We start from the raw sequence: 12393 nt of genomic DNA, 5'->3' as shown, positions 1-12393 counted from the left end.
TTATTCCCCCCAGATACTCTTATTGCTTAGTAGTCTCGGGCACTATTTCACTCAACAAGCCTCCAAACGAGAAGACGGTTGAGCAGGGACGTAATTATATTCTAAATAACAAGTTTGGATGGAAGTAGAAATCTTAATAAGAAAAACGTTAGTATATTTACGTTTTTACATAAGAGTCTTCTCCAAGTATCCGCTAACTCTGAACGGTTAAGAAATGGCCGATCAATGTGCCTCAACACAATCTTGCACTGAACATGCTTCAAACCAATCTTTATCCCTCTAACAACACCAAACGAAGAATTCTAATAATGAACAGTTACGATAACCCATATTCCCTGTACTTTTTAAGACTTCACTTTAAGCCACAAGATGGGGCCTGAGTGTCTTTCTGTATGATACTCCGTGTGTCTCTCCCTGTTGACATTCTCCAGATAACAAAGTAAAAATGTTCGCGATAACCAAAAGCATACTATGTTTTTTCTCCAGAACACTAGGTAGCCTAGTTCCAGAACTACTTAAGACAGTTTTCAGTATTCACAGGAAGCTCCCACATTGTATCTCCTTGTTTTAAAATAGATACTGATTTCCAGGAACTCGTTGAAGGATCAGCCAAATGGTCTTCGGGCTGAAAAATAAATCCTACTCAGCCTATCTGGATGTTCTAAATTTGAAACATGTTTATGTGGAAGGATAAGGAGACATATCCAGACGTATCATATCATTCATCATCAATTTCAACCAAACGGATTGATAATTCATTCCAGCTTCAAATTACACTCAAGAAGTCATCCGTAGAAAACATTGCCAGTCGATAGGAACGGTGAATTCTTGAAAGCCTTTCAAAGGGTGCCTCGGTATATAATTCAGTTCCGTAAGTACTATAAGTAATTACTCTAAGCGATACTCACCGACGGCTACCACCATTCTTAACTGACTTTTGTTTTCCTTCACATGTAGAATGAACATAAAAATGCTCATGCTCCTGAATTATAGAGACAGTCTTTCCACAACCCATATTACAAAACCCAGTCTTTAGATTGCAGATGGCGTCGGATCGCTATTGACTACGATCATCACCACAAAAATATCACGTGCTAGATATAGACTTGGATCCCTCGGTAAGCGAAAAAACAGAAAGCTGTTAATGGTCCAGATAAGATATATTTGTTGTCGATCTCGTGGTATCGAAAGAATACCAAGACATGCCAAAGATTACAAGCAAAACGGCGGAGCGTAAGCTCGTTCGTACAAGCAAAATGGACAACGGCAGGAAAAGTGCTTTTGGTACAGTTAAACAAGCAAGTACAGTAAAACAATCACTGGTATAATTGGTTATAATAATAAATGTTTCCATCACACGAATCGCCTTCTCGTCATAAAAGTAGGTCGCTACAGGATCATTATCCTACCGAAGAAATTTTGAATGTTGTAAGTAGGAAGTTCAACAAAGTGAACAGGAAAATAAGCTACGGGATGTAGAAAATGGATCACTCAGGGTTCAGTACTACGACCTCTTCTTTTTTTTATTTATATAAAACACCTTACTCAGCAGGTATCGTCTGATTTGTTACTTTTCGCTGGTTATGTGAAACTCTGGAAAGAAGTTGGCAAGCTGGCACTTCAGGAGGATCTGACTCGACTTCAAAGTTGGGCCGATAACAACGGACTTATCTTAAACACTTCGAAGTATGAAGTAGTTTATTTATTTAAACATAAATATTGGCACAAGAGGGCACCAGATATATATGCGCCGCTCAAATCTGGGCTGTGATACTGCCCAGGTGCCCAAACTAAAGCAGGTGTATAGAGTAGTCCATCTTAGACATGTTGCAGACTACGAATGCAACTTAGGTTACTCCCCTCTAGAGGTATCCCAAGTTGGAAAAGATCTAGAAGTGTTGGTACCCTGTGATCTGAAGTCTTACGCTAACCGCAACAACAGTGCCTTTCGAGCAAACCTTGCACTGGTAACGTTGAAGCGCATATCTGGACAGTTGGACGGTAGAACTTCTCGCTTAATCTTCAACGGCTTTATTAGACCTCATTTAGAGCATGGAAATATAGTGTTCCCTCCCTCACTACAAAGGGATAAGTATACATTGGAACGTATCCAACGGCAAGTCACTCAGTCAGACCCAATTTCAAGTCTTATGAAGAGCGCCCCAATTCACTGAACCTTTACCCATTCGAGCATGGGCGTCTTAGATTCGACCTCCTAATGACTTACGGCATCCCAAACACTTTTAGATATCCTCTTGAGTGCCTACTTAGGCTCAGTCCTAAAACGAACCTTAGGGGTAACACCCAGAAACTGGGGACAAAATATAGCAGAATGGACCGTGGGTACACCCTCTATTCCTTAAGAGTAGTCAGATGCTGGAATTCTCTGCCGGCTGAGCTAGTACAAGAGACTTCCCAGGAATCGTATGAGAGAAAACTTGACATATTCTTGGGGACTAAGGACAGTATCTCGTTATAGTTTACTAATGTTTTTTTCTCTTTTATCGTTAAGTATATCTGGGTTCCACTCTGTCGGCATCGACGACCCAGTGTTACTAGATACGGAAGACCGTTATGCGGAATTTTCCTTTATTTCGTCCACAACCATTTGAACTATTTTAATTTTCATTGTCTGAGATTATCGGGGTTTGGAAATCACCCACCGGTCAAAGTGGTTCAAGGAACTCTGCAAAAGTCTTTCGAAGTGAGACGTGATACATCTTCAGACAGCATTTCATCCCTTAACTAAGGCTGAATTTATTTTTACTTGTTATTATTTCGAAAACCCTTTTCAATGGAATCATCGATTCATTGCTACTAAATGCAGAAGTTGTCAAATGAAACCCTCTTCGATCCAATCCTCAGTAATTTGTTTAAGCTAGTCAAAACGGCACATCAAGGAGACACGTAAATATATACAGGTTTCAACTTGTAAGATGGTAAGACTTCAATTATATGTAGTTGAACATTATCTAGCCAGCCTCATCCTCTGCGTCATCAAAGTCTGCTACTGCCTCACCAAGGGGATCAGCCGGAGGTGCTCGACAAAGAAAAGTTAGTTTATTATTAATTAGATGCTGTAGTATCAAGTTCATATTTATTATACTTAGCTGTACTCTCGTAACACAACTCAAATATATTAGGCACTTGTAAATTCATACATCAATGCATATAGAAAGATATTGCGATTTAATACTGCTGAAGTACAGAATCTCTCAACAAAAGTTCGGAATACTCCGTATCCGAGATTCATAGAGGGTTCAAATTTGTGTAGTAAGGATAGAAGGCCTATCGCCTATGTTATTGCTTTTCTAGTATGTTTTTATGAGTGTCCAATCTTCTCTTGAATAAGTCAATTGAAGGTGCGGACACCACTGCCTCGGATAACAGGTTCCAAGAATCGATCACTGAGTGTGAAAACCTGTATGCCATGGGTATTTTATTCGTTCGGGTTTTCTACTCGCCTGCTATGTCCTCTGAGATGTCCCGCTCTATTGAAAAGAAGGAAGTATGTTATGTCCAAAGTCATTTCTTAGTATTGTATACATCAAAATCTGTTCACCTCTTAATTTACGATAGGACAGAGTAAAGTGGTCTATCTTTTCAAACCGCTCTTTGTATGTTAAACCCCTGAGCTCTGGGATGACACGGGTAGCTTCCCTCTTTTAAACAGGGGCTTACAACTTGAACTCAGTTTTCAAGCTTAGTTCTCACTAAGGTTGTATACTGTGCTGAACACGGTAGTATCTAACCTGGTGAATGTCCGTCTTAAAGTTCATAGGGTTCTAAACCCCAATATTTTGTCAACTAAGTCCCAGTTAAAACCAGCTTGTCTAGTATTAGTTTCAGCTTTATTTTCTAACTGTTTGGTGGTACTCATGGGAAAAATGCCAAAGTAATCCAAACACACATCGTGTTCAATCGACCCGGGAAGCACATTTTTCGAGTGAAAAGCTAAAGCCAGTTTTCCTCTATAAAGCATTACGTACATAAATACAGTGGAAAGTAATACAGTTAAGAGTGAAGCACCGTAATATGCATACATAGGTTCATTTGCGAATGTAAAGTAGAAGGAATTCATAAACCCTTCACATATAAATTGGACATGACCCTTCAATAATAAATTTCTAGATGAGATATTTCATTTCTCTTAGTTGTTAACAAACAGTTTCACTTGGCTCTTTGATTGTTGCTTTCCGTGGTTCCCTATTGAATGTGGCTTTTGTAAATACCTAAGTTTCCCGGCCACTCAACCCTCATTAATTTCTAGATACCATGCTACCGACTGTACGCCAAGATTCAGACGTTAATTTGACCCAAATTCAAAGTTTACATCCAAAAATTTGAACAGAGTACATCGTCGATGGTTATTTTCCTTTTAAAAATATGCATAGAAAATTCTATTTCGGTCATTTCTGTCGTATCAGTTTAGCAAACCATTGCAGAGTTCTGGTAATTACCTAGACAGTTTCTGCAGACTTTAAATCATATAATCTGATCAATATTCACCTGTAAACTTTTCAATCGGACGACTCAGTAGAGACGTTTCCCAAACCTCAAGGATTACATAAAGTAGTGAGACAAAGTAAATAAACCACAATTAATGATGAATTGCGTCCTTGTCGTTACATCTATTAAAAAATAGTAATTGTGGGATTTCTCTGTATGGGTTGTCTCACTTAGTGAGATCATAATACTGAGGTTTCACATAGAGTACTTAGTAAATTGACTGTTGGATATAAAAACCTTTGACATAAATAGTTCGAAAATTTGTTAAGCATACCTAACTACTGTTTGCTTTAACCTGCAATGCTGGCTAGCAGGATAATGAGTTAGCAGAAGACTAGGGTTGACCAAAACTAAGACAGTCTACTAAATTACTGACTGTTAGTCTGACCGTTGTTAGTAGATGCAAATATGCTGGTTAAATTTTATCAGCTAGTCGAAGTACAGCAGGTTCCTGTGATTTATCTTTCGTTTACGCTGTAATTATTTTTGATAGCTAACTATATATGGATTAGCATAATACCTATAATGTGTGTCGAATACTACGCAATATCTGCTTCATATCCAACACTTCTGTAATATTGATAAGCTATCTGCGCTGAAAAGCCTTAGTAGATTGTTCACTTTAGTTGACTGTCTTACTCTGCTTTTTAACAGTCAATAGTCTAGCTCTTTATTTTACTGTTTATAGATACAGTTTATTATTTTAGAGGAAACTCCTGTTTAACTTTCTCTTGTAACCTAAATAAGCTTACATGTATGTTTGTGGGACGTATGCTGCATTTGTCACAGTCGCATGTACATTTAACTAGATTCGCTGAATGTTTAACATCTGTATTTTTATTGTTTTTATGATTCCTGATAGCATAAATCTTTTACAATGAATCAGTTTCATTGAATTTACATAGCCGTATAACAGATAGTTCTGCCTAAATATTGTGTCGAATCTGCTGTTCTCGTTTACCATTAGCTTATAATCACTTTCCGTTCGTTTCTGATCACTGAAGCAGCCTTATCTCATAGAATGTGTAGTTGTTTTAGTATTCACCATCAGTAGATATTAAAGCACCTCTGTTTAATTTACTTCAAGGGCAACAGCACAGACTATATCACTAATTCATTAAGACTACCGTCTTGTGAAAATCTGTGTTTATTGCTGCGGACTCCTTTCCAAGCCCTAACATTGCCGTTAAATAAGATCATTGATTATCAATCAGTCATAATCAACGTATAGAGCTTCTCAATCAAACCATTTTATTTAGATAACAACCGAATCCATCCACCCAAGCTACAAAGCCTCTTCAGCACTTCATAGTCTAATTATTTTTGGGAATTTAGTGATTTGGAAAGGAAATGGGTACTAAAATTGTGCCGCAATAAACAATTTTGGATTAAAAAACGGGACAACTCATACACTACTTGACCAAGTAACTTATCCTGAAACATTTTTAATCGCCGAAATTGTGTTACTAATAAATCTAGTGGAACGATAGTACTTTGGTGGACGTTTTTGGTTTTCTGCTCTAACAACAGTAGGACAAACCATAGCACTCGTGTTTCTTTGTAGTCGCACTTAAGATAGATACGTTTAATAGAATTGCAAGCGATAAGTCAAAAATGGTTGAGAATAATTAACTGTGTTCCATAAAATATTTGTTGTTTGTTCTATAAAGGAGATTAAGATTGCCCTCCAAATACTTGGATCTTGTTAGTTAACAGAAGTAGGACATATATCAGGTTATATTATCGTTTCCCTAAATGCATTCATTTTCAAAAGTCTTACTCGTAATGCGTACAATGTATTCCATTTTCAGGCACCGGCTTCTTCAGCTAGACGACCAGTCGCGCCAACTGCACAGAAAAACCCTGTTTTCCTATTTTATTCAGAAGATTCTCCCGGAATCAAAGTTGGACCTGTACCAGTACTAGTTATGAGTCTGTGTTTCATAGTTTCTGTATTTCTTTTGCACTTCTGGGGTAAATATACCCGCAGTGCTTGAAATATTTTCTCTGGTACTTATTTTGTAATAACTTGGTGAATGAGGTGGGGTACTAATTAAATAAAATCGATTGAATAACCATGCTATCACGTACTGTTTTGAATAATTCCTTTAAACTAGCATAGGTCTTCACGTATCTCCTAGTACGTAAATTAAAATCCGTTTCTACTGAAAATGTCATACAATCTATTCTAATTGTTTGGGTATCTTCTGCTTTATATTTATTTCCGCTGGTTTTACCACCAGTTTGTTTTGTATATCGGTATATAAGAAACGATGAACCGCTTTGTAACCCCGTAGTTTTATCCAAGTTGTTTCATTAACGAATTCCAAAACAGGTAGATTTTGCCACTTTCACCACTACTATGAAACTTCAAATCTTTTCAACGCTTCTGATGACCAAAATACAATATGTAAATCCTGCTTCGCGTCAGATGCCTGAACTACGACATAATGCGTTATGTTTATCGCAACTGAAGCTCACTATAAGTGTTTCCATATATGATACTCAGTCAGTCACAACGTAGAACTTCGTACGTACGTACATCAGTTCGATTTGCCATAACCACATTAACACAGAGATGCAGTTGTCTATTCAAATCCCATAGTGGTAGAAGTAGTAAGGGTATAAGCAGTAATCGGAAAGATTACGGTTTGAAGATGTTATTCAAGGAGTATAATCCAGTGAAATAAATTTGGAAAGAGAAAAAGATAGAGACATGAAGAATTCAGAAGATTAGAATTTGGAAGAACACTAGGAATAGATGCACCTTCGCCATTGCAAACGATTTTGAGCCATGTCATTCAAGGTCTCTAACCATGGATTGCTATCATCTCGCGGATCTCAACCAGGCAGTCTACACCTACCAACATGGCTCAATCCACTTGTCAGTGACTTCATGGATTTGTGTCATCTTTTGGTCTGGCCGCCCCTAGCTTTCTTCCAACCTATTCCTACACCATAAAGCATTGCACGTCGGTTGTTGGGCATACGTAACACGTGTCCCAGCCATCTCAACTGATTAAGTTTCACTATTTCGTCAATCGACTTGCCATCCTTACCTAGTACCCGTTTCCTAACATCTGCATTACTTACTCGGTGGTCCCAGGATATACGAGCAATGCTTCGAAGACACCTATGATCGAAAACTGGTAGCCTACGAATATCCTCTACTCTTATCGGCCATGTTTCACTGTCCATCAGGATGCTTCATATACCAAAATTGACATATTTCGTTACTTGACGCCATTCGAGCTCTCTTTTGTTTTTACTATGACCTCGTCCACTACAACATATTACATGAGATGCGTAGTAAGTGCTGGATTGGGATTGGTTTTAATTTGAATCACTTCGTATGTAGCTCTTAAAAGTTTGTTTCCGCGTACTTACAAGTGTTTTTGGCCTAACAAGAACTGCTTTTAGTCGAAATCGCTTCAATATTGGGTACCACTTATCAAATTTACGTATCCCAGAGTGGCTTTAGCGAACAAACACCACCCCATTCGCTCACAAATACGCAGGATCCTAACGTGGTCATCGAAATTCTGGATTTAAACCTAGTTAGGAACTCGTGATCAAACGGCATCACGAAGCTAGTGCTAATTTGGAATCCTAAAAGGATAAAAAAAGAGGGAGACCAATGAATTAATTGTGTCAGGAATTAAAGGTACACATCAAAAGTGAATAGCAGTAGGAAATAACTGAGAAGGATTGATCTGTACATAGTTTTATAGAATCCTGGTGGGCGGATTATGCTACTCCACGAGGAGTGACAGGCGTAAGCAAGTAGTGTCTGTGACCATCATTGTGTACATGCGAGGGCTCACCTTAGACTTTAGTACTTCTGATAGAAACTATTGTGGTGTACGACAGGTTCACGAAATTTTATAATCAGATTCCCCATTTTCAATACAGACAATATAATCACGTCCTAAGATGACATAAAACAACAGCCAGTTCCGAAATACGTACCTAGGTCGAGAGATGCAGAGGTAACAAAAAATGGTTCCTAATTTAATTAAAGATACTATTATTTATGTAAGCCAGAATTCAAAGAGATAGTTGTTGAAGAAGTGGTCAAAGTCTCATTCCAACATACCAAGGTTTGACATGCTACAGTTGCAAGTGAATAATCTAAGTGCATGTCCTAATTACCTTGAAAAGTTTCTTGCTATGTTAACTGTAATATGACAGTTCTATAGTGAATACAGGTGCGTAGATGGCTGGAAGTAATCGTGACTATCCACACTGCTTCACGGTTGAGTCTTAGATGAACTAACCAAAAGTTGGACGCCTTAATCAATTTATGATATAGATGTATAGTACATAAAGCCTTACGGGTAATAGCTAACGAGAACACTAACAGTTGCATATGTCATCAAGTCAGAATTGTGTGTTATCATAGACGGCTCTATGCTATAACAGTCTAGCCTCCAGACATCCAGTATATCTTAATCCATTTATTAGTTTTGAAAGGGTCATATAAGAAATTAACTTAATTTGGAAAATCCCAGGTGGAACATTGGGTGTTCAGTCAGCCGATAATCCGTTTGAGACTTTTCTTTGATCTCTCAAACTCGACTCGCATACAACAGTTTGCGACCTGACACTTAATAAATCTAAACGGCAGACACTTAGTTGTCTTGTAATGTCTTCATAGTTTCTGGACTACGTTCCGCAACTGGCTATTAGAAGAGAGCATTCATAATTCACCTTACCAACCCATCATAACTACTCGAAGAATCTTCGCTAGGATAGATTCCTAGTGTCAGTCAGTGTAACGGGTGCCACCACAATAGGACTTTTATCGATCTTCACTCTACATCTTATCGTCTTCAAACCTAAGGATATACTTCGTGCGAAAATGCATAACACGAACATAGACCCACATACCAGCCGTCTTTTTTATTTGAAAACTACTCGACGTGACCCCCTATTTAAATGTTGTCACCACCCTTCATGGTAAGATATAGCTGACTAAACAAACCCTCGAGAAAATGCCCGGTGACAATTTCCAGAATATATGCCTACTATTGCGACAGATCGAGGATCTGAACAAGGACCACTGAGTTCTGCGACAATGCACAACTACACCCCCATCCAGAAATCATAAACTGGTGTACTGCATGTGTAGTATTTCACAAGGGAACCTGACTATTCGTGAAGTGCCAGGGAAGTATGTATTTTAGGGTGGGAAATTTCTAGACAATTTTTTACACACTACTTAGAGCAAGATTTCTTCCCGACGTCACTAGACTTTGATTTACAATAGGTCTTATATGCATGAGGCTTTCCAGAGACCTAATCAAACTGGAGCAACACCAAAGTCTTTTAGCTATTATAGTACTGAGGAACGAAAATGTCTCAATTATTAGCTCTCAGTTCTTCTAACTTATACCAGTTATGCAGGATATTATGTTTCTATTTTAGCAGGTTGCACTCACTACCGATGGCAAAATCGCTAAAGCGTCCTATCGCGAAATGAAGCATAAGGGACACGATAATCTGCTCCGAATGGAAATAGATCTGAATAAACTATTTCACAGGAATCTGATTAGCACCTTGGTTGTGGTCGAGAAGTGAACTCCATTTCATATATTTGACCGGCATCGCAAACATCTTTCGGCTTCAATATGAATACCAACAACAATATATGAGTAGAATTTAGTAGTGGGGGAGATGCTTTTATTTTACGAACTAACTAAATGGACATATACTAGCGTGTGCATCCACCTATATTATCAGAAAGGAAGTATGATTCCCACGACCCTTCAGTTAAAAAACAAGGGGAAACTATTTAATACACTTAATAATTGATTGCTTTTTCCATAAACTGGCAATAAAACGATTCAGAATGGGAAGTAACCCTACTCTTAATGTACAGCACTATATATTACAGTGATTCACAACCATTTCTACGAACTTGTATTTAAACATTCCTGCAATAGGCATTCCGCCTGTTTGTATTCTTCTGTGTCTCTGAATTCTTCACACTCCTACAGACAATTTGAAACCATTACTTTACATACGTACCTCTGCAGCACTTTCCAGTTCCTTAATAGCTTTGGTAAGTCTGAATTGGCAGTCTGGAACCATCATTCTGGATTCGTCTAAAATTGCTCGCTTTTTCGCAAGTTATTGTACGCAAAATTCATACCGCCATTTTAATATCATGCTCATCAGCCTGTGCAGCAACCTTATTGTTGTAAATCCCCGTATTTTTAACAACCTCTTCTTCGTACTTAGACTTTTCCTTTAGAATCCTGACCAAGTAAAGGTACGACGTAACGCACTTACCGTTTGACTACATTAGTGTTGATACTTAGTGTCCTAAGCCGCTTGTCTGTCATAATCGTTCAGAACGGGAAAAATTCAAACTGGAATAAAATCAACTTCGTTCACCAACGACCTTGAGAAACCAAGTAAAAGTCTTCAATCTTCAGTCTTCAGTAATAAGGATAGGAGGTCCAGTGACCTATTTTAATCCTTGCAGTTTGTTACACTGTGGAGGTCCAATCTCGTCTTGAATATATCAACAGAAGGTGCTGATATTACGTGTTCTGGTAGAGAATTCCAGTAATTCACTACTCGGTGCGAGAAACGAAACTCCAGACGTAGACGATTTGATCTCGGTTTTTGGACTTTCTTTGAATGTCCTCTCAAATGATCAGCCCTAGACGGGAGGAAAAGATAGGACATGTTAGTATCAAGGTCATCTTTCAGGATACGATATGCCAATATTAGATCACCCCGTATTCGCCGGCAAGATAACGGAAATAAGTTGAGGTGTCTCAGTCTGTCTTCATAAGATAGGCCAGATAGGCCTTTTACCATTTTTGTCCCGCGGCGTTGGACTCGTTCCAACATATCCGCCTCATATTTGAAACAAGTACTCGCTGCTTGAATCCCATATTCCAAATGTGGCCGTACGAAAGTTGGGTATAATAATCTAAACATTTCCCCATCCAGATACCGGAAAGATCTACGAATAGACCATAATACCCTATAGCCTTTTGCAGCAGCAGCCTTACAGTGACTGGTTGTTTTGAGATCATTACTTAGTATGACTCCTAAATCTTTATAGAATCTTACTTTGGGCAACACTAGTCCACATATTGTGTAGTGATACGAATCATCGTAGTTATTTAATTGCATCACTACACTTTTATTAGGGTTTACTTCTAGTGACCACCCGTTCATCCATGCCACTAATGAGTTGAGATCTTCCTGTAAAACTATTCTGTCTGACATGCTATATGTGGGTCTCCAAATCTTAATGTCATCGGCGAATAGTAGGACGGATGACTTAGCTATAGCTGGTAATTCATTTATATAAAGTAAAAAGAGAAGAGGACCTAAAATCGTGCCTTGGGGGACGCCACTTTTTACTAGTCCCCATGATGAGAGAGCCCCATTTACTCTTACCCTTTGTCTCCTTTCATGAAGAAAGTCACTTATCCAGTCTATGACTGCATAATGAATTCCAAAACTTTCTAGTTTTGATTTAAGACCAGAATGGGAAACCTTATCAAAGGCTTTACTTAGATCTATGAAAATGACATCTATAGGAATATTGCGATCTTTTGCCTCAGCCCAATCTTCTCTTGCAATGAGAAGATTTGTCAAACATGATAGACCTTTTCGAAAACCATAATGTTCCTTTGACAAAAGATCATGTCTTTCCACGTAGTTTATAACAGCCATCCTAATAATTTTTTCCATTAGTTTTACAACTGCACTAGTTAAGCTGACGGGACGATAGTTACTAACTAAATCCCTACTCCCAGCCTTATACACTGGACTGATTATTGCGTCTTTCCAGTCTCTGGGCAATCTGGACTGTCGCAGGGACATATCAAACAGTATTGCTAAGGGTTCAGCAATAAC

General features: G+C 38.4%; 2 protein-coding genes across 3 annotated transcripts; one reads left to right on the top strand and one right to left on the bottom strand.

Annotated features, from left to right (window-relative positions):
• Positions 1 to 2904: 2904 nt before the first annotated feature.
• On the top strand, positions 2905 to 6711 carry Smp_019060 (hypothetical protein). The gene is made up of 3 exons (XM_018799757.1): positions 2905 to 2939; positions 2977 to 3054; positions 6321 to 6711. The coding sequence occupies exons 1-3, from the start codon at positions 2937 to 2939 to the stop codon at positions 6504 to 6506; spliced, it is 267 nt and encodes an 88-aa protein (XP_018651514.1). The 5' UTR covers positions 2905 to 2936; the 3' UTR covers positions 6507 to 6711.
• Positions 6712 to 10297: 3586 nt separating this feature from the next.
• On the bottom strand, positions 10298 to 10923 carry Smp_019050.1 (hypothetical protein). Of its 2 annotated transcripts, XM_018799755.1 has the most exons (5): positions 10804 to 10923; positions 10664 to 10769; positions 10540 to 10629; positions 10430 to 10502; positions 10298 to 10392 (listed from the first exon to the last, which is right to left on the bottom strand). In XM_018799755.1, exons 1-5 carry the CDS (start codon positions 10854 to 10856, stop codon positions 10313 to 10315), a joined length of 402 nt encoding a protein of 133 aa, XP_018651513.1. In that variant the 5' UTR covers positions 10857 to 10923; the 3' UTR covers positions 10298 to 10312. The 2 variants fall into 2 exon arrangements, with proteins under 2 accessions (XP_018651513.1, XP_018651512.1); XM_018799756.1 differs by having other exon boundaries at positions 10298 to 10502; positions 10804 to 10896.
• Between the last annotated feature and the right edge of the window lie 1470 nt (positions 10924 to 12393).

Source organism: Schistosoma mansoni, chromosome 3 (genome assembly GCF_000237925.1).
Source record: "Schistosoma mansoni strain Puerto Rico chromosome 3, complete genome".
Classification (NCBI taxonomy): domain Eukaryota; kingdom Metazoa; phylum Platyhelminthes; class Trematoda; order Strigeidida; family Schistosomatidae; genus Schistosoma; species Schistosoma mansoni.
This window is presented reverse-complemented; position numbering and strand designations above follow the sequence as displayed.